This window comes from Lampetra fluviatilis, chromosome 31, assembly GCF_964198595.1.
Source record: "Lampetra fluviatilis chromosome 31, kcLamFluv1.1, whole genome shotgun sequence".
Taxonomy (NCBI): domain Eukaryota; kingdom Metazoa; phylum Chordata; class Hyperoartia; order Petromyzontiformes; family Petromyzontidae; genus Lampetra; species Lampetra fluviatilis.
This window is the reverse complement of record NC_136305.1, coordinates 8,441,700-8,461,720: the sequence shown is the minus strand read 5'-3', so window position 1 is coordinate 8,461,720 and position 20,021 is coordinate 8,441,700. Positions and strand designations below refer to the sequence as shown.

General features: G+C 60.5%; 1 protein-coding gene across 1 annotated transcript in view; it reads left to right on the top strand.

Moving 5' to 3' along the window:
* Positions 1-20,021, top strand: part of LOC144943515 (unconventional myosin-X-like) — a 68,195-nt gene that overhangs the window by 34,334 nt on the left and 13,840 nt on the right. The window contains exons 3-26 of the mRNA XM_078871032.1: positions 349-507; positions 3,324-3,511; positions 4,042-4,176; positions 4,794-4,918; positions 5,313-5,326; positions 5,681-5,765; positions 6,458-6,561; positions 7,407-7,505; positions 7,621-7,651; positions 8,176-8,294; positions 9,600-9,746; positions 10,562-10,662; positions 12,158-12,224; positions 12,499-12,591; positions 13,032-13,100; positions 13,380-13,462; positions 13,878-13,995; positions 15,054-15,134; positions 16,621-16,745; positions 17,585-17,699; positions 18,182-18,288; positions 18,659-18,862; positions 19,358-19,397; positions 19,718-19,975. Coding sequence (XP_078727158.1) covers positions 349-507; positions 3,324-3,511; positions 4,042-4,176; positions 4,794-4,918; positions 5,313-5,326; positions 5,681-5,765; positions 6,458-6,561; positions 7,407-7,505; positions 7,621-7,651; positions 8,176-8,294; positions 9,600-9,746; positions 10,562-10,662; positions 12,158-12,224; positions 12,499-12,591; positions 13,032-13,100; positions 13,380-13,462; positions 13,878-13,995; positions 15,054-15,134; positions 16,621-16,745; positions 17,585-17,699; positions 18,182-18,288; positions 18,659-18,862; positions 19,358-19,397; positions 19,718-19,975 — 2,667 coding nt within the window. The remainder of the gene's footprint in view (positions 1-348; positions 508-3,323; positions 3,512-4,041; positions 4,177-4,793; positions 4,919-5,312; positions 5,327-5,680; positions 5,766-6,457; positions 6,562-7,406; positions 7,506-7,620; positions 7,652-8,175; positions 8,295-9,599; positions 9,747-10,561; positions 10,663-12,157; positions 12,225-12,498; positions 12,592-13,031; positions 13,101-13,379; positions 13,463-13,877; positions 13,996-15,053; positions 15,135-16,620; positions 16,746-17,584; positions 17,700-18,181; positions 18,289-18,658; positions 18,863-19,357; positions 19,398-19,717; positions 19,976-20,021) is intronic.

Sequence of the window (20,021 nt, the reverse complement as noted above, 5' to 3'; positions counted from 1 at the left end):
TGTGTCGGTGTGTCCGTCTGTATTTTGTGTGTGTCAGTCTGTGTGTTGGTGTGTGTGGATGTGTGAACCCAGAAACCAGAGATCGATTCCTGCTCAAGATCAATAGCAGTAACGATTATCTGAACTGGTCCCGGGCCCTCCCTTATGTCGACTCAGCCTCAAATGAGTACCTGGTGCCGTGTGTAAACATCGCCACTCCAAGCGATGAAGGCGCGTGCGTGCGTGGGCTCTGGTCAAACCATCTCCTCGTGTGCCGTGCCGGCCTTCATCACGGCACTCGCCCCAACAAACTCGCGACGGGCCACACGGGGGACCTTTGCCTTTGTTCTCTCTGCACGCGCGGCACAGACGTTCACGCTGACCCCCGGCTCCGTGGCGCGAGTCAACGTGCGAGCCATGCCGGCCTGGGGGCCCGAGGGGGTGGAGGACATGAGCTCCCTGGCGGAGCTCCACGAGGGGGCCATCCTGCACAACCTGCACCTCCGCTACCGGCACAAGCTCATCTACGTGAGCTGCACACCCGCGCCGATGATACACCCGCGCCGATGATACACCCACGCCGATGATACACCCACGCCGATGATACACCCGCGCTCGTGATACACCCGCGCCGATGATACACCCGCGCCGATGATACACCTGCACCGCTTTGAGATACTTCACAATGAAAGGCGCTTGATGAAATAGAGGTTATTATGAATGACTCCACTCAAGTGTCAGTGAAGTGAAGTCGGGAACCGTCAATGTGGGAGCACAGAAGCACAGGCCCAACGGTTGATTTTGGCCACTGCCCACAACGTAGCCAGATCTCCGCCGTCTATAACACCTGTTATGCACAGCGGTAGTAACTCCATGCAAGCGTTCACTATTCAGGCTTAATCCTTACACTTAGCTTCTGAGAACTGACGAGATGGGGGGGGGGTGAGGGGGGGGGGTGAGGGTGGGGGGAAGCGCGAGCATCACGGGCGTCGTGGCCGTGGAGGTTTTGCAAATCGAGGCAGATAATGCGGTCGATGCCCTAGATGATGACGCGGCGGTGGGTTTGAGGGCCGCGCGCCGCTCAAAGGCGTTGTTAAACGCGGCGCTCCTGCGGATGGGGAGGGCGCACGCTCGGTGTTCTGCACCATTCCTGCAGAAGAGGCTACCACGCGGACGCGTGGTATGTTTCACGGACGGGTATAATCTGCTAGTGGGTGGGGGGGGGGTGACGTTGCTATGTGGTGGTAGTCTTTTTGCCTGTAGTTTTTTTTTATCTGGAAAATGTGGACCGTGATGCTGGCACTGGAATGAGCCGACTCTCTCTCTCGGGTAATGTCACGTGATCTGTAACGTCCACCGTTACAGCCAAGCGCGGTATTAACCAGGATGGCCGCCAATCTCGAACCGCGTACCCTCCGCAGCGAGCGGCGAAACGCGCTACGTTCCGACTGCGTCATTCTCCCCCCTCCCCCGACTCTCCACAACAATTGCTGCCGTCGGCGTAGAGGTTCGCCGATGGGAAAATCCCCAAGCGACATTCGGTAAACAGGTTGTGTGGCCCCGGTAGCGATTAAAAGTTTCCGAATACATTTACTGGGCGCTGGGGGGGCGATTGTCGGTGACATCTGGAAGGGTTCCAGGATCATGTTATCCGCACAGGGCGTGAAAGAAAGATCGTATCTGTCAAGCAGGAAATGACCGGATCGGTAAATCATATGCGCGTTACATCACAATGTTTTTCGAATTACAATCAGACCAAGGGCATAGAACAGTGGCCCACTTCTCACAACTGGTTGGGTAACGCCATCCTCTGGGAAGAAATTAAATTAATCGCCGGACAATTTTCCCACCACGTATCGTTCTAGCGATGTAAAACGTATAAAAGGATTTTTTTGTTGTTGTGCACATCCCATCAGAGCGCACGGCATTCTGGGATTTGCATGATTTCAGCAGCGCGGGTTCAACACAAGCAATTAAACTCTGCAGCGGTTTCGACGTTGAGTGTCTTATCAGCAGAGTTGGCCTTGCTTGAACCATCGCTGGCGAATGGCCATAAGTTCACAGGCGAGGGCCCTCTCTGTTCGTCGATATGGGTCCTAGCTCGACGGAGAATTCTGTAAGATACGCAAGATTATTTGGCGTTTTTAGCTTGGTGAACAGGCTCTGGGTAAAACACGTTCAGTCTGTGACACTTGGCGCCAATTAGCGGGAGGATAGTGGATTGGCTTCTCCCAACAATTCGACAGCCCACAGCGAAATCTTTCAAGCGCATTTCTTGGTGGGGCCCGAGCGGCAAGCGTGCCTGCCGCTCCGTCACAGAGGTTCGCGGTTCGAGCCCCGTGACCGCCCCGGTTAATCTTGCGGGGCGCATCAATCGCGAATGGCGCACAGTCTGCTTCAGAGCGGACATTAGGCACTGCTGGCGCTGTGCCGCGCTCTCCCCCCGCGTGGCGGTGGTGGTGATGATGGCAGTGGTGGTGATGATGGCGATTGTGTTGGCGGTGGTTATGATAGTGGCGGAGGTGGCGCATGAGGCCTGTGATCCGGGGGAGCGTTCAACGGGCAGAGCGTTCTGCCGTGCGTGGCGCGACTGCGAGGCGGACGTTAGGTCTCGGTCAAAGACGCAGAGCGCCTCGTAACGGCGGCGTAACGTCACGACGCACCTGGCTCGGACAAGGAACCGCACATCGAGAGTTCGCAGGAAGGTTACGGCGCCTCGGATTGGCTGGACTCTGACACGCCCACCCAAGGCTCTGCGAGGCAGCTCCTTGGACGATTGGCTGCTGGTACGACGATGTGCTCTGGGCAAACAAGCCACTCGGCAGGGAAGCGCTCGGGGCGCCCTGCCCACGGAACGCGCCCCAAGCACTGTGTGGTGGCAGCAGCAGCAGCAGCGAGGCTTGGCGGATCGCACAACACGTTGCGAAAATCCTTTCCCGTGGGCGTCCAGGTGCCATGCTGTGGCTTGACAGGAGAATGCAGAACTGCAAAATGTGGACTAATACCAATGCCATCTGTCTATCTTGTATGGGATAGAGCGTTGCCCCCTTTCTGTCACATGGGGGTTTTCTCCGGGTGATCCATTTTCCTCTGACATGCATAAACCCTCTTTAAATGGCTGCAAACGTCTTCATTCATGGAGGGCCGCAGAGAGCTTGGGTCGTCGCTGGTCACGCCGGCTCCTCACCGCCTGACTGCTGCTGCGAGCTTGCCGCTCATCCGTGCTTCCTCAGAGCGACTGTGGGAGATGCAATGTGCGTGAACCACAATGCCGCGGCGACATGCACACAAGTAAACGCGTCGTTGTAACTTACGCGATCCCCGTGCGCCGCGGTGCGGAGCAGACATACATCGGCTCAATCCTGGCGGCCGTCAACCCCTACGAGACGATCGCGGGGCTCTACGGCGCTGCCAGCGTGGAGGCCTACAGAAGGCACCGGCTAGGCGAGCTGCCGCCCCACCTCTACGCCATCGCCGGGGAGTGCTACCGCGGCCTGTGGCGGCATGGCGACAGCCAGTGTGTCCTCATCAGGTGCGTGCCACTGACACACGCCCAGTGGCACACCCATTGAACACGCCATTGCCACACCCACACCCATTGCCGCACCAGTACCACACCCATAGTTTGCTGTAGGGTTAGGATGTGTTTGGGTTTTGGTTCAAGGGTAATAATAAATATTGGTGAGGAGTCCAGGCTTGCTGGAAACAATCAATACTCATGACCTGGCAAACATTCGGAGGCTATGGCCTTCACCTGATGAGACGCTGAGTGTCTAAACACCGAATCAACGCTGCTGAATTGATGCACTCCCACAAGGCTGTGCGGCTGATGGGAAGTGTTAATAAAAAACAAAGCCTCATTTACTTTGTTGTGCAATTCTCCACTGAGACGCTGATGACTTTTGAGGTTCAGGCCCAACACACGTAAAGAAATAAATAATTAGCACACATTGTTCCTATGTTTGCGTGTTCTTGTGTTAACGTGTCCACCTGTCCGTGTGTCTGCGTGTTCACGTGTCTGCCTGTCCTCCGCGTGTATGCGTGTCCGCGTGGTCTCGTCAGCGGCGAGAGCGGAGCCGGCAAGACGGAGAGCACCAAGATCATCCTGGACTTCCTGTCGGCCGCGAGCCAGGCCTCCGCCAAGTCCTCCCGCCTCGACTCGAGCACCCACGTGGAGCGAGCCGTGCTGCACAGCAGGTGCCACGCGCACCCCACCAGCACGGCGCTCCTTCGCCCAGAGAATCGTCACCGAGTCTCAGCCAAGTTTTCACATTGCTGCACGTTGCTGCAGATAAAGACAAAGATCCCCCGTATAGCCCGAACAGACTGTAGGGGCAAGTGCTGTTAGCGAGCACCTATGAAGGCCGGCACGGCACACGAGGGGGTGGGTGGCCAACACCCCGCCCGGCCGCCTTTGTCTCCCTAGTGACGATGTTTACACATCGCACGAGGTACTCATTTGAGGCTGAGTCGACCTAGGGGAGGCCCGGGACCGGTTCAGATAATCGTCACTGGTGTTGGCCGTGAGCGGGAGTCGAACCTGGGTCGCCAGGTTTATAGCGCAGTGCGCTAACCGCTACACTACCGCTCCCCTACACACACACGTACACACAGACACACGCCACCCACACAGACTGTGAGAGAACCTCCTGCCGTGACCTCGGAGGCCGTGTGGACGTCGACCCCCACCGTGTACTCTCCCGGTGACCTCTGTTCCGCACGCGTTTCCCACTCGCCCTCCCCTCTCCCGCTCCCACTGCCCTCTCGCGCTCCCACACGCTGCCCCCTACCCTCCTCCCCCCCGTGTGGAGCAGCCCCATCATGGAGGCGTTTGGGAACGCTCGCACGGTGCACAACCACAACTCCAGCCGCTTCGGCCGCTTCGTGCAGCTCAACTTTTGCCAGCAGGGAACGATCAGGGGCGGCCGCATCCTCCACTGTATCCTTCTGCTCATCGTCCTACTCCACCTCCTCCTCACCACACCTCACGCACAGCCTTAACCGAATGCTCACTCCAATCGTCAGCGTCACACTAACCCCGACGCTAACGACAATGACGACGCTAACGTGTATGCCACCATTGCCTGGCAACTCGTGAACGCTGACGCCAACTTTCACATTCATCCCAACACAAGTGGACACATTCTCCACTGAGGATGTAACCCTGGCTCTACCATTTGCCTCACGCCGAGGGTCGATTGCCACGAGTGATGTGATCTATCCCTTCATGAGTCTTGGCCTCTGAGTTGACAGCAGAGGCCCCTGTGATCCCCCTGTACGACCCCCGTTGACCCTTGACCTCACGACCTCTCCTCGGCCACCGCGTACTACAGACCTCCTGGAGAAGGTGAGAGGGTGAGAGTGATGGTGGTGGTAGCCGTGTTAGTGGTCGTAACGATGGTCATAGTGGTGGTAATAGTGATGATGATGGCGGTATTGATAGTGGTAATGATGGTCATGGTGCAGATTGTGATAATGGTCGTGTAAATGGTGATGAATGTAACATTGGTGGTGGTGAAAATGGAAATAATGATGCTAGGGATGTTGATGATGTTGGTAATGATGTTGATCATCGTGGTGATAGTTGTGGGGGTGGTGGTGATGATCGAGGCGATGGTGATGATCGTCGCTGATGGTTGTGGCGGTGGCGATTGCGGCGGCGACTGCAAGCGTGGCTAACGCGGTGTTGTCGTGGTTTCAGAATCGCGTCGTGCGGCAGAACCCGGGAGAGAGGAACTTCCACATCTTCTACGCCGTGACGCGGGGGGCCTGCCCAGCACTCCGAGGTCTCGCTGCCCCCTCCCACAAACACCCCCCACCGTGTGTCGTGATGGGGAGCCACTGCGTGCGTACGCTGTACGGCCATGGGCCTCCCCTAGGCCGACTCAGACTGAGTACGTGGGTGCGGTGTGTAAACATCTTCGCTGGGGAGTCAAAGGCGGCCGGGCGTGGCGTTGGCCACCCACCCCTTCGCGTGTAGTGCCGACCTTCATAGGTGCTACTCGCTAGGGCTGAACGATTTGGGGAAAATATCTAATTGCGATTTTTCTGACAGGTATTGCCGATTTGAGTCAAGATTCAGTTCAACATTCACTGTGTAAAAGATTTAAAACACGTGATACCATCACAATATGAACTGCTCTCTATATTCTAATGCAAGGATGAGAACTTAAAAGATCTGAATTGCTTCCAACATGTACTTATTAAAATGTTGTAATTGAAATAGAACAATGAAAATAGAACAATTGTTAAGATAAATAAATAAAGATATAATAATAAAAAATAAAACAATTCCAATAAGAAAGCAATAGGACTTTTCAAATCGCAAAAAAATCGCAGCCTTTGCGATTTGCTAATCGCGATTTCGATTTGAAATCGATTCATCGTTCAGCCCTACTACTTGCTCGGCAGCACTTTCCCCAAACGGTCTTTTCAATGCCACACGTGGGGGGGGGGATCTTTGTCTCCGTGGTCACAGAGGAGCTGCACATCTCGAGCCCCGAGAGCTACCACTACCTGAAGCAGTCGAGCAGCGCCCTGGACGACCCCAGCGCCGACCGGGGCCTCTACACGGACGTGATGGTGACGACGCGGCCCACACCCACGCACAGCACAGCACCCGCTCCGCACGCACCGCGATACACCCAGACGACGACAGTCGTGAATTGTGACGGAGATGAGTTTGCAGCGCGCCGCCGCGCGGCCTGCGCTCGCCGTCGAAGGGAGAGAATCACTCGGAGTTGGGACCGCGCGGGACCGGGAGTCGGACTCACGGGCGGCTGGGTTCGTAGCGCGGCGCCACAAACTGCCGCGCCGACGCCTCCCCAGACGTTCCAATGTAGTGGCGCGTGGGCACGTGGGCGTGTGGGGCACGTGGGCACGTGAGCACGTGGGCACGTGGGTGTGTGGGCACGTGGGTGTGTGGGCACGTGGGTGTGTGGGCACGTGGGTGTGTGGGCACGTGGGTGTGTGGGCACGTGGGCGTGTGGGCACGTGGGCACGTGGGCACGTGGGCACGTGGGTGTGTGGGCACGTGGGTGTGTGGGCACGTGGGTGTGTGGGCACGTGGGCACGTGGGCGAAAGCCTCCCGCGCCCTTGGCTGGCCCTGCCCACCGGGGCCCTCTGAGCTGGAGATGCTCGTGGGTGGAGGAGGCCGAGGGGAGTGCCCACCGCCTCGCGGCGACGTGAGGTCGGCCGCTACTGTTGAGGCTCGGGGGTCGGAAGGGGGGGGCTCGCCCGCGGGCTTTGCGGGATGAGCACCTAGGGGGTTGGCGCTGGAAGGGGGGGGGGGATGGTGCCCCCACCCTAGGGTCGTGCACTTTCACACGTGGCCTGAAATCAGGGAGGGATGTGACGTGTGTGGTTTAACGCCCCACTCGGGAGCGGTGCTGTTCTAACGCCGCTGTCACGCCCCCCGCTCCCCCAGGGCGCGATGGAGGCGATGTGCTTCTCGGCGGACGAGAGGAGGGAGGTGCTGCGCTTGCTCTCGGCCGTGCTGCTCGTGGGGAACATCGAGTTCGCTACGGCGGGGGGGCGCGCAGGTGTCCTCCAGTGGTGGTGAGGGGGGGGGGCAGTGGGGGGGGGGGCAGTGGGGGGGGGGGCAGTGGGGGGGGGGGGTAGTGGGGGTGGAGGGGGAGCAGTGGGGGGGCGCGCAGGTGTCCTCCAGTGGTGGTGAGGGGGGGGGCAGTGGGGGGGGGGGCAGTGGGGGGGGGGCAGTGGGGGGGGGGTAGTGGGGGTGGAGGGGGAGCAGTGGGGGGCGCGCAGGTGTCCTCCAGTGGTGGTGAGGGGGGGGGCAGGGGGGGGGCAGTGGGGGGGGGCAGTGGGGGGGGGTAGTGGGGGGCGCGCAGGTGTCCTCCAATGGTGGTGAGGGGGGGGGGGCAGTGGGGGGGGGCAGGTGTCCTCCAGTGGTGGTGATGGGGGGAGCAGTTGGGGGGGGCAGTGAGGGGGGGGGGGTAGTGGGGGTGGAGGGGGAGCAGTGGGGGGGGGGCTCAGGTGTCCCTCCAGTGATGGTGACGGGGGGGGGGGGTAGACGGTGGGGTCTGTGGGCAGGTGATTATGTGCAGGCCTGATGAATAGATAAAAAATGTATTCTTACGAGGTTTGTGGACTGTTCACTCTTGTAGTCATAGTGGTGGTGGTTGTAGCAGTTGTGGTTATCTTAGTGGTTGTGGTTCTCTGGGTGGTCTGTGGCTCAGCTCTGTGCCGTGCGGCCGAGCTGCTGGGCGTGGACGAGGAGCCGCTGGCCGAGGCGCTGACCCAGCGGTCCATGACCCTACGCGGAGAGGAGATCAGCACGCCGCTCACCATCGCACAGGTGAGGGGGAGTGGGGGGGGGGCGGGGGGGGGGAGAGGCATGGGGTGAGCACTGGCGATGGTTCCGGAGAGGGAGGTGAGGAGAGGGGGTGAGGGGAGGGGGGTGAGGGGAGGAGGTGAGGGGAGGGAGGTGAGGAGAGGGGGTGAGGGGAGGGGGGTGAGGGGAGGAGGTGAGGGGAGGGAGGTGAGGAGAGGGGGTGAGGGGAGGGGGGTGAGGGGAGGGAGGTGAGGGGAGGGAGGTGAGGAGAGGGAGGTGAGGGGAGGGAGGTGAGGAGAGGGAGGTGAGGGGAGGGGGGTGAGGGGAGGGGGGGTGAGGGGAGGGGGGTGAGGGGAGGGAGGTGAGGAGAGGGAGGTGAGGGGAGGGAGGGTGAGGGGAGGGGGGTGAGGGGGAGGGGGGTGAGGGGAGGGGGGTGAGGGGAGGGAGGTGAGGGGAGGGAGGTGAGGGGAGGGGGGTGAGGGGAGGGAGGTGAGGGGAGGGAGGTGAGGAGAGGGAGGTGAGGGGAGGGAGGTGAGGGGAGGGAGGTGAGGGTGAGGGGGGGGTGAGGGGAGGGGGGTGAGGGGAGGGGGGTGAGGGGGGTGAGGGGAGGGGGGTGAGGGGAGGGGGGTGAGGGGAGGGGTGTGAGGAGAGGGGGTGAGGGGAGGGGGGTGAGGGGAGGGGGGTGAGGGGAGGGAGGTGAGGGGAGGGAGGTGAGGGGAGGGGGGTGAGGGGAGGGGGGGTGAGGGGAGGGGGGTGAGGGGAGGGGGGTGAGGGGAGGGGGGTGAGGGGGAGGGGGGTGAGGGGAGGGAGGTGAGGGGAGGGAGGTGAGGGGAGGGAGGTGAGGGGAGGGGGGTGAGGGGAGGGGGGTGAGGGGAGGGGGGTGAGGGGTGTGAGGAGAGGGTGGTGAGGGGAGGGGGGTGAGGGGAGGGGGGGTGAGGGGAGGGGGGTGTGGGGTGGGGGGTGAGGGGAGGGGGGTGAGGGGAGGGGGGTGAGGGGAGGGGGGTGAGGGGAGGGGGGGTGAGGGGAGGGGGGGTGAGGGGAGGGGGGTGAGGGGAGGGGGGTGAGGGGAGGGGGGTGAGGGGAGGGGGGTGAGGGGAGGGAGCAGGTGACAGCGTGTGCGTAATCGCCATGCCAACGCGACGGCGCTCCACACGTCAGCAGCACCACGTCTCGGCACAAATCAATTCCGGCTCCCGTCGGGACACGGACCATGCCGATTCCCGCACTGTGCCGAGGCAACGCCAGACAGGTGGCGGCTGCCCCCTGCCCGCCTGTGTCCCACCCTGTCCCCCCGCCCCCCGCCCTGTCCCTACCCCCACACCACCCCAGGCGGCGGACTCTCGCGACTCGCTGGCGATGTCTCTGTACGAGCGCTGCTTCTCGTGGATCGTGCGGCGCATCAACGCGCGCGTGCACGGAGCGAGGCCCTTCCACAGCATCGGCATCCTCGACATCTTCGGCTTCGAGAACTTCGAGGTACGGGGGCAGGCTCGCCGCGCGTCTCTGCCGAGCGGTGGCGGTCGCTGCCTTGGCCGCGCTGTCGAGGCGGCCGCGAGGGATGGTGGATCGCCGCGCACCGTCTCCGCGAAAATCCCTTCCCGTGAGCGGTTCGAGGTGGAAGCCGTACCTTGGACGTGCCAGGTGATGGCGGTCAATAGATTTTTCGATTTAAAGCTTTCGTGACTGCAGGGATTCATCTTCTTGGTTCTTTCGGTAAAGTCACGTAGAAGGGAAGTAATAAAATAATAAAAATAAAACATAATAAAATAATTCTCACGACGTTTCAGCCACAACGCAAGCAGCCGTTTTATTTTTATTATTTTATTATTTCCATTCTACGTGACTTTACCGAAAGAACCAAGAAGAGGAAAAAGGTCAATAGATTGCGGGCCTCCCGTCATTCTGTCTGCGTGGGATAGAGTGTTGCACCCTCGCACGCGTGGGGTTGCTCCCCGCGCTGCCGGTTTCCTCCCGCATTCGTGGAGTTGACGACGAAACGCATTCCAGCGTAGGACCCCACAGAGCTTGTCGGTGGCTCCGGCTGCCTTCCCCAGCGCCTCGGCTGCGGTTTCCTGCGCGTTTGAATTGAAGTGCGTTTGAATCGACGGAAAACTGCGCGGCGCATCGCGAGATTTGGCTTTCTAACTGTAGCCACACCGTGTGGTCACACCTCACAGCACCGTGCTGGACCACGCCGCATGACACTCTGCCGATCCGTACAATACAGCGCCACACCGTGATGCGCTGCAGGGTGCGGTGCCGCACTCTGAACCACCGCGTGTCCGTCGCAGGTGAACCGCTTTGAGCAGTTCAACATCAACTACGCCAACGAGAAGCTGCAGGAGTACTTCAACACGCACATCTTTTCACTGGAGCAGCTCGAGTACAACAGGTCCCAGCACCGCCACCACCAGCACCATCGCCGCTGTCACCACCGTCACCGCCACCAGCACCATCACCGCCACCACCAGTACCATCGCCGCTGTCACCACCGTCACCGCCACCAGCACCATCACCGCCACCACCAGTACCATCGCCGCTGTCACCACCGTCACTACCACCAGCACCATCACCGCCACCACCAGCACCACCGCAGCTGTCACCACCGTCAACACCACCAGCACTATCGCCACCACCATTGCCTCCACCATCGCCACCACCACCGTCACCACCGTCACCACGACCAGCACCGTCGCCACCACCACCGTCACCACGACCAGCACCGTCGCCACCAGTAGTGGTAGTGCGTGGTAGTGGTAGTGAGTGGTAGTGGTAGTGAGTGGTAGTGGTAGTGCGTGGTAGTGGTAGTGGTAGTGAGTGGTGGTGGTAGTGAGTGGTAGTGGTAGTAGTGGTAGTGAGTGGTAGTGAGTGGTAGTGGTAGTGATAGTGTAGTAGTAGTGGTAGTGCGTGGTAGTGGTAGTGAGTGGTAGTGGTAGTGCGTGGTAGTGGTAGTGAGTGGTAGTGGTAGTGAGTGGTAGTGGTAGTGAGTGGTAGTGGTAGTGCGTGGTAGTGAGTGGTAGTGGTAGTGAGTGGTAGTGGTAGTAGTGGTAGTGAGTGGTAGTGGTAGTGAGTGTTGGTGTCGGTGCACGCAGGACCGGGTGCTGCCGGTGGGGGGCGCCAATCGGCACCACAGCACGTGGTCTTTGTGCACGAGGCGCGGTGCTGCCACCCACCCCCTCCTGGCAGTCGTGTGCCGCGCCGGCCTTCAAGGGTGCTACTCGCTAACAGCCACTCGCTCAATAGTTTGTGAAGCCTATGCGGGGGGGGGGGGGGGGTCTTGCCTTGTGCACGCGACACGCCCAAGCAGCTTCTGTTTGGCCGGATAGAGGAGGTCAAACGGGCACTGATGCGGTACGGGAGGATGTGGAGCTGAGTGGACTTTGCCGATGACCGGTACCAGCGGTGTCAAGATCGGCTTCTGTGGAGGATGCTGCTGGGCAGTTGGAGGAAGTCGCCCTCCAACAACAACGGAGGGAACAGTGGGGAGCACTGGTGGTGCATCTGCCAGTCATCTCAGCTAGTCATCTCAGTCAGTCAACCCATGGCACCTGGTTCTTTCGCATGACCTGTCAGCGAGCCTTCGACACTTCAAATGGCCTCAATGTGCACCTAGCCTGGCACAAGCGCTGTGGTGACCTCACTTCGTGGTGAATAGCCATGCAGTGCTGTTGGTTAATCGTAGTGATAGTTGTAGCAATGAGTGGTGGTGGTGGTGGTAATGGTAGTCATGAATGGTGGTAGTAGGGGGTGTCAAGTGGTGGTAGTGGTGAGTTGGTGGTGATGGGCGTGAGTGGTACTGGGTGTTGGGTGGTGGTAGTGGTGAGTAGTAATGAGTGAGCGGTGGCGATGGTGATGATGATGATGATGGTCGTGTCCTCGCTGTGCAGGGAGGGCATTGCATGGGAAGACATCAACTGGACGGACAACAGCGAGTGCCTCGACCTGGTGGAGAAGGTGAGGTTCCGGGCCCCACTCTCCAGCCTGTGCCTCTACCTCCTACCCTCTCCCTCCCTCCCTCCCTCCCCCCTCAACCCTCCGTCTCTACAAACGCGACGGTAAACGGACAAAGTCGTGACGCCGGGTCGTGACCTCTGTTGAATCGTCGCGGAGTGAGCTGCGACGTGGCTTCCTAACCTTACCTCTCCATCCCTGCCATCGGCCTGACCCCTACAACCCTTAACCTTTAACCCCATCCCCCCCCCACCCCCTCCGGCCGTGACCCCCGCAGAAGCTGGGGCTGCTGGCGCTGGTGAACGAGGAGAGCCGCTTCCCCAAGGGCACGGACGCCACGCTGCTCGCCAAGCTCCACGGGGAGCACGCGGTGAGCCTCACCTTACACGCTCACCCCGCGCACACCACTCGCTCACCACCTATGGTATGGGTGGTGTTGGTGCTGGTGGTATGGATGGTGGTAATAAAACTACAACTATTTCATTTATTTTATCAGGGAAGGGGCCCCACTGAGCTACATAGCTCCGTTTTCAGAAGCGACCTGACCACAAATGATAGCTCAACAGAGTGTACGTTTTTAAGTGTGGAGGAAAAAAAACTGGAGGACCTGGGGAAAAATACACGCCACCACAGGGAGAACATGCAAACTCCAAATATACAGGCGTATTGCTTCCGTGTGTAGCGGTGGTGGTGCTGGTGCTGGGCTGGTGGTATGGATGGTGGCGATGGTGCCGTGTGTCGCGGTGGTGGTGGTGTTGGTGCTGGTGGTACAGACGGTGGTGTGAGCCAGTCTGTGTGTGTCGTACTCAGAGCAACTCCTTCTACGTAAAGCCCAGAGTGGCCGACCACCAGTTTGGGATCAAGCACTATGCCGGAGAGGTACGCACGCACGCACAGACACGCACGGACACGCAGCCACACACAAACACTTGCAAGCACATCACGTGTAAAGCCTTAACAGACTGTTGGGGCAAGTGCTGTTCGCGGGCACCTATGAAGGCCGGCACGGCACACGAGGGTGTGGGTGGCCACCTTTGCCCAGATTCTCAACTATTCAGATGCCCAGAAGCGTTTTCATCATATTTAATGACGCCGCTGCCGATGTTACCGATTGCTGCCCGTGCTGGTATTGTTGCTGATGATGTTGCCCCGTGCCAGGTGCTGTACACCGTGGAGGGCTTCCTGGAGAAGAACAGAGACACGTTTCGTGAGGACATCCTCAACCTCGTGCTGGACAGCAGGTACAGAGCCGGGCGGTGGCGGCGGTGGCCACGCTGCTGCTGCTCCATGCGGCAGATGTTGTTAGTGCTGAGAGAGATAGCCAGCCTGGCACGTGCTGAGTAGCTTGGGTGAGTTGTGGGTGAGGATTGAGTCAGTCGGTCCTCTGTGTGTGCGCGCATCTGGGGGAGCGGTCGCGTCGTGGTTAACATCAGTGACGATGATCTGAACCGGTGCTGGGCCTCTCTCAGGTCGATTCAGCATCAAATGAGCAGCTGGTGCGGTGTGAGACAAAGGCGGCCGGGCGTGGTGCTGGTCACCCACAGCCTCGCGTGCCATGCCGGCCTTCATGGGTGCTCGCTAACAGCACTTGCCCCAACAGTCTGTTAAGGCTACACGGGGGATCTTTGTCTCCGTCTGTGCACGTGGGTGCCACAGGATGGACTTTGTGTTCGAGTTGTTCGAGTCGGAGTCGAGCTCCGGCCGCGCGGCGCCCGAAGAGTCCCTCAAACTCAACTCGCGGCACCGCAAGCCCACGGTCTGCTTGCAGTTCAAGGTGCCACCCGCCACAGCAAGCTCCTTACCACCCGCTACACCGAGCCACCCACCACATGGTAGCGCTCGCACCCAGGTGCCTGCCACAGCAGCGCAGTTCTCAGCCACCCGCCATGGTAACAGAGCTTCCAGGCCACGTGGCATGGCATCTGTCACACCCAGCCACCTGCCATGGCAAATGATACAATTCTGTACCTGTTAAGGCCGCTACAATACCACATAGTTGGACCTTGGCACACGCAACCACCACCACCACCACTACACCCGGCTTGCCACGGACATCATGAGATATGTGCGCGTGGGTGTCTTTGATTTTTTTGGGGAGCCGAATAGAGGGGGGACAAACGGGCGTGGCACGGGCTAGAGAAGAGATGGAGTGATGTGGCACGAGAGGATGTGGAGCTGAGTGGACTTGCCGATAACCGGCACCAGCGGTGTCAAGATCGACCTCTATGGAGGAGGCTCACGAAGGACGCTGCTGCGCAGTTGGAGGCAGTCACCCTCAAACAGCAGCGGAGGGCAGAGGAGCGACCCTTGCTAAAACGACCGGAGAACCAGACAGCTAACACGTTGCGAGATGGCACAGTAGGAGGAAAAGGTGGTGCATCTGCCAGATGTATCAGTCAGTCGACCCATGGCAACTGGGTCTGTCCCATGGCCTCCTCTTGGCAGAGGGACGTCGACTCTTCACGTTGCCTTAAGAAGTGCACTTAGCCTGGCACAAGCGCCGTAGCGACGTCGGTTGTTGTTGTGTGTGGGGAGCGTTGGCGCAGCGGGATCTACGGACCTGGCGACTCGAGTTGGATCGCCGCTCGCAGCCAACGTCGGCTAAAATTATATCAATTGGTCCTGGGCCCCCCCTAGGTTAACCCAGCCATAAAACAGTACCTGATATGTTGTGTAAACATCAGCATCGGGGAGCCGAAGATGACAAGGGCGTGGTGCTGGCCAACCAGCCCCTCGTGCGCCGTTCCGGCCTTCACAGTCGCTCGCTTAACAGCACTCGCCCCAGCAGTGTGTTAAAGGCTATACGGGGGATCTTTGTCTTTGTGGTGGCAGGACTCTCTGCACGCCCTCATGTCATCTCTGAGCTCCTCCAACCCATACTTTGTGCGCTGCATCAAGCCCAACGGTGACAAGGTACGCACACTCACTGGTGCACGCTCACAGTCGCGTTCGCTTAGCAGAGGCCCACAAGGTCTTGCTGGCATGCACTCGCTCACTCGCCCACATGCGCTCACTCACCCACACGTGCTCACTCACCCACACGCGCTCACGACCTGACACACACTCATAACCTCGCACTTTCAGTCTCATTGTCACTCGCACACTCGCGCGCTCGTTCGCATGCACGCACGCTCATGCTCAATGACACTCGCTTGCTCACACTGAGCGTCACTCGCCGGCGCTCACTTGCGCAGCCTCGTACACCCACGCTCGCTCATCACAGGAGCTCTTTCTTCCTCCCGTACGCTCACACTCGCTCAGGCCATCTCACGCCCGCGCTCTGTCGTTACGCTCGCAGTCCCCACGCTGCCTTGCACTCGTCCACGCTCGCCCACGCTCGCCCACGCTCGCTCGCCCACACCCTCACCCCGTCGCGTCGCGCCGGGAGTGAGCGGCGAGCGTCGTCAAGCGTCAGGATTCCCCGGTTCGGTCGTTACTCAAGGACCTCCTGTGTTCGCGGGTTTCGGGTCATCCGTGTTCCCGGGTCGGGGGTCGTCGACGGCAAGGGTGACGGGTCGCCCTCGCGAGCGGCTCGATACTCGCGTCGCTGTGCCGGGAGCGATGCACCGTCCGTGCCGGGCGGGGGGTGGCGGTGCATCCGGCGCCGGGCACAAGGGACCCCCTCTTTGCGGACGGCTGAAGGGGAGCGTCTGTAGTCGGGGCTCCGCGTTGGCGTTCGTGCTCCGCGTGGCTCGGCCCGCGGGGCTCCGGGAGCCGGGGAGAGCGAGCACCCTTTGTGCCCCTTGGGCGGTTAAACAACAGCGGGTGATTGACAAGCACTGGACGAGGGCCCGTGCCACCACAGCGTGACTCACTCACCCCCAATTCCCCCGCCCACGGGGGACGTGGGGACGCAGGGCCACGAAGACACAGATACACAAGGACGAGAGGGGGGGGGGGGGTACGCGGAGAAGAACGTGATTGTGCGGGAGCGAGGCGACCTGGGGACACGGCGACACAAGTTGCAGGGAGAAGAGAAGTGAGGGAGGGACGCAGAGACGGGGACACGGGGACAGGGAGGGCGTGGAGGGGCGGAGGAGACACAGGGGGCTCGGGGGAGACACGGGGACACGGGGGGGATGCTGGGCTACCGGTGGAGGAGGAGGAGAGAGGGGGAGGAGAGAGGAGGAGAGAGGAGGAGAAAGGGGGAGGGAAACGGGAGGGGGAGAGAGGCGAGCGGAGGAGAGAGTCGGGATGTCTTGAGAGCGCTGGGTGTGGCACAGCAAGCTGGGCACAGCGAGCGAGCCTCTCGCGCTCAGCTGGGCGCCGGGACTCGGCGCTCGTCCCCTAAGAAGCGCTGGCAATCGCGTAAGTGTCGTGCGTGCGTTGTTGTGGTTTATTTGTTTAGCGTGATTCGTTTGTTGTTCAGCGTGATGGTGGTTGTTGTTGTGCGAGGTAGATGTCGGCGCGCTTCGAGCCCACTCTGGTGCTGAACCAGCTGCGCTACTCGGGGATGCTCCACACGGTGCGCATCCGCCGCTCCGGCTTCCCCGTGCGCCGGCGCTTCCTCGACTTCACCGGCCGGTAACGCTGGCACACGCACAGGCTCGCACGCACGCATGCACACACTCGCACTCACGCATGCACACACACTCACACGCACGCACACACACTCGCACGCACACACACATGCACGCATACTCGCACGCACACGCACGCTCGCACACACACTCACACGCACGCACACACACTCGCACACACACTCACACGCACGCATACTCGCACGCACACGCACGCTCGCACACACACACTCGAACTTACACTCGCACGTACGCACATTCATCACATACACACGTTCGTACGCACACTCACACGCACACCCACGTACATACACTCCCATGTACTCACACTCGCACGTACACACACACACACGTACATACACGTACATACACGCCCACGTACACACACTCACATACACTCACGTTTGTGCGTGTGCATGTCCGTGTGTATGCGCCGTCTCTCAGTGTTGCGTGTGTATGTGTGTGTGTCAGTGTGTGTGTGCGTGTCGGTGTGTATGTGTGCGTGTCGGTGTGTATGTCAATGTTTGTGGGGAGCGGTGGTGTAGCGGTTAGCGTGCTGCGCTACGAACCTGGCGACCCGGGTTCGAAACTCGCTCACGGACAATATCAGCGGTGGTTATCTGAACCAGGGCTGTTGTGGTCTCTCCTAGGTCGACTTGGCCTTAAATGAGTAAATAGGGCGGTGGTAAACATCGCCACGGGGGAGAAAAAGGCGGCCGAGCGAGGGGCTATCCACAGCACCCCACTCATGTGCCGCGTCGGCCTTCATGGGTGCTGCCTAATTGCACTTGCACCAACGGTCTGTGTGAGCTACACGGGGGATCTTTGTCTTTGCCTGCCTAGGTACGCCGCACTGTGCCGCCCGATGTCTCTGCCGGACGATGAGCGCGCTCGCTGCGAGGGGCTGCTCGCAACCTTTGACCCCACGCGCACGCTGTGGCAGCTCGGCAAGACTAAGGCACGGGCACGCAGCCAACAGCGCACGCATACACACATGTACACACACGTGTACACACACGTGTACACACACACATGTACACACACGTGTACACACACGTGTACACACACGTGTGCACACACGTGTACACACACACATGTACACACACGTGTACACACACGTGTACACACACATGTACACACACGTGTACACACACACGTGTGCACACACGTGTACACACACGCGCACACACACGCGTACACACACGTGTACACACACACGCAGACATACACACAAGTGTACACACACGTGCGCACACACACACGTGTACACACACGTGCGCACGCATACGTATGAAGAAACACGTACGAACGCACATGCACACGCGTGTACACAAATGCACACGTGTACACACATGCGCACACACGTATGTGTTGCCCACGCTGCCCGCGCTGCCCATGCTGCCCATGTTGATAGTGCTGCCCATGCTGCGCGTACTGCAGGTGTTCCTGCGCGAGAGCCTGGAGCTGCGGCTGGAGACGGAGCGCGACGCGGCATTCACACGTGCGGCCATCACCATCCAAGCTCACGCACGCGGCCTACTTGCCCGGTATGCACACACGCACGTACACACGCACACACACGTACGCACACACACACACGTACGCACACACACACACGTACGCACACACACACACACTTACGCACACACGTACTCACGCCCACACGCACATACGCACACACCGGTTCGCACACGTGTGAACCGGACTTGGGCCTCGCCTAGGTCGGCTCAGCATTAAATGAGTACCCTAATGCGGTGTGTGATCATCAGCCGGGGCGTGGTGCTGACCACCCACTCTCTTGTGTGCCTCGTCAATAGGCGCTCGCTGACAGCACCTTGCTCCGACAGTCTGTTACAGGCCATACGGGGGGGATCTTTATCTTTTCCTCCGTGCGTGCGTGCATTTCGCCTGGCACAGGCGTCGGTACAGCGCGGTGCGCGCCGGCGCGCTGCTCCTGCAGCGCTGGCTGCGCGGGCGCCTGTGCCGCGTGCGCTTCCTGCGCTGGCGCCACGCGGCGCTCACCGCCCAGCGTCTCCGGCGGGGGGCGCTGGCGAGGAGGCGCTGCGCCGCCCTGCGGCACGAGAAGCGGATCCGGGCCGAGGAGAAGGAGCGCCAGGACAGGTGAGCGCCGCGTTGGCCCGCAGCAGCAGCAGCAGCAGCAGCAGCAGCAGCGGCGGTGGCGGCGGTGGCGGCGGCAGGAGCCGGCGTGGCCGGGGACGGCTGTGTGGCTAGGGGTGGCGAGATGTGGAAGTGTGGCCAGGTGTGGCCAGGTGTGGATAGGAGTGATTAGGTGTGGTGGTGTGGCTTGGGATGTCTAGGGGTAGAGGTATGCCCAGGTGTGGTTAATTGTGGTGGTGTGGCAAGGGGCGGTGGTGCGACACAGAAATACGAGATTAAACAAGCTGTTTAAATCATGTTTGTATAGAACGTGCGGTGCAGCAGCTTGCAGGAGGACCTTGTTAGCCAGCGCAACGCGAGTGGCTCCCCCTAGCACCAGCGGCTATCGCTAGCCCCACTACTACCCAACTATCCAACCAGCGAAGAGTGCTAACCCCACGACACTGTCGCTGTACGCGTGCTGCTGCTGCTGATTGTCGATCTGCTTGTGTCGCGCAGGGAGAGGGAGCGGCTGGAGAGAGAGGAGGCGGCCAAGCGGGTGAGAGAGGGTGACTGGCATGGAGGGGGGGGGGGTCACGGAGTGGGGGAGGGGCGGTCACGGGGTGGGGAGGGGGGTTCTCAATAACTAGAACGTTGATATTGATAAAGAGTTGGTGGTTATGGCTGTGATCATTTGGGTGTCGGTGGGGTACGGTGAACATGACGGTAGGGGTTGTGACGGTGGTAGACTGCGATGGTGATGGATATGAAGACCGCCACCGCCGTATGAAGACGGCGGCAGTGGTTGTGGTGTAGGTGAAGGCCGTGTGTGCGGTGACGGTGGCAGCGTGGGCTATGTCGTCGCTCGCCATATTGCAGAGGGAGCTGGAGACACGTTTGCTGCTGGAGCAGGAGGCGGCAGCGGCGGCAGCGGCGCGTGGTTTGCCGGCGGAGGAAGCGGAGCCCGATGGTGACCCCGGTGGTGACCCCGGTGGGGGCGGCCTGCGGGAGATCCTGCTCCTGGAGCGCCAGATCGCCCGTCTGCAGCGGGAGCAGCGCGAGCGCGAGGCTGGGCTCAGCCGCGACGGCCGCGAGCAGCTCCAGCTGATCCGCAGCCAGCACGGGGCGGCGCACGCGGTGCGGCGCAGACACACGCACACGCACATACGTGGACAAACACACA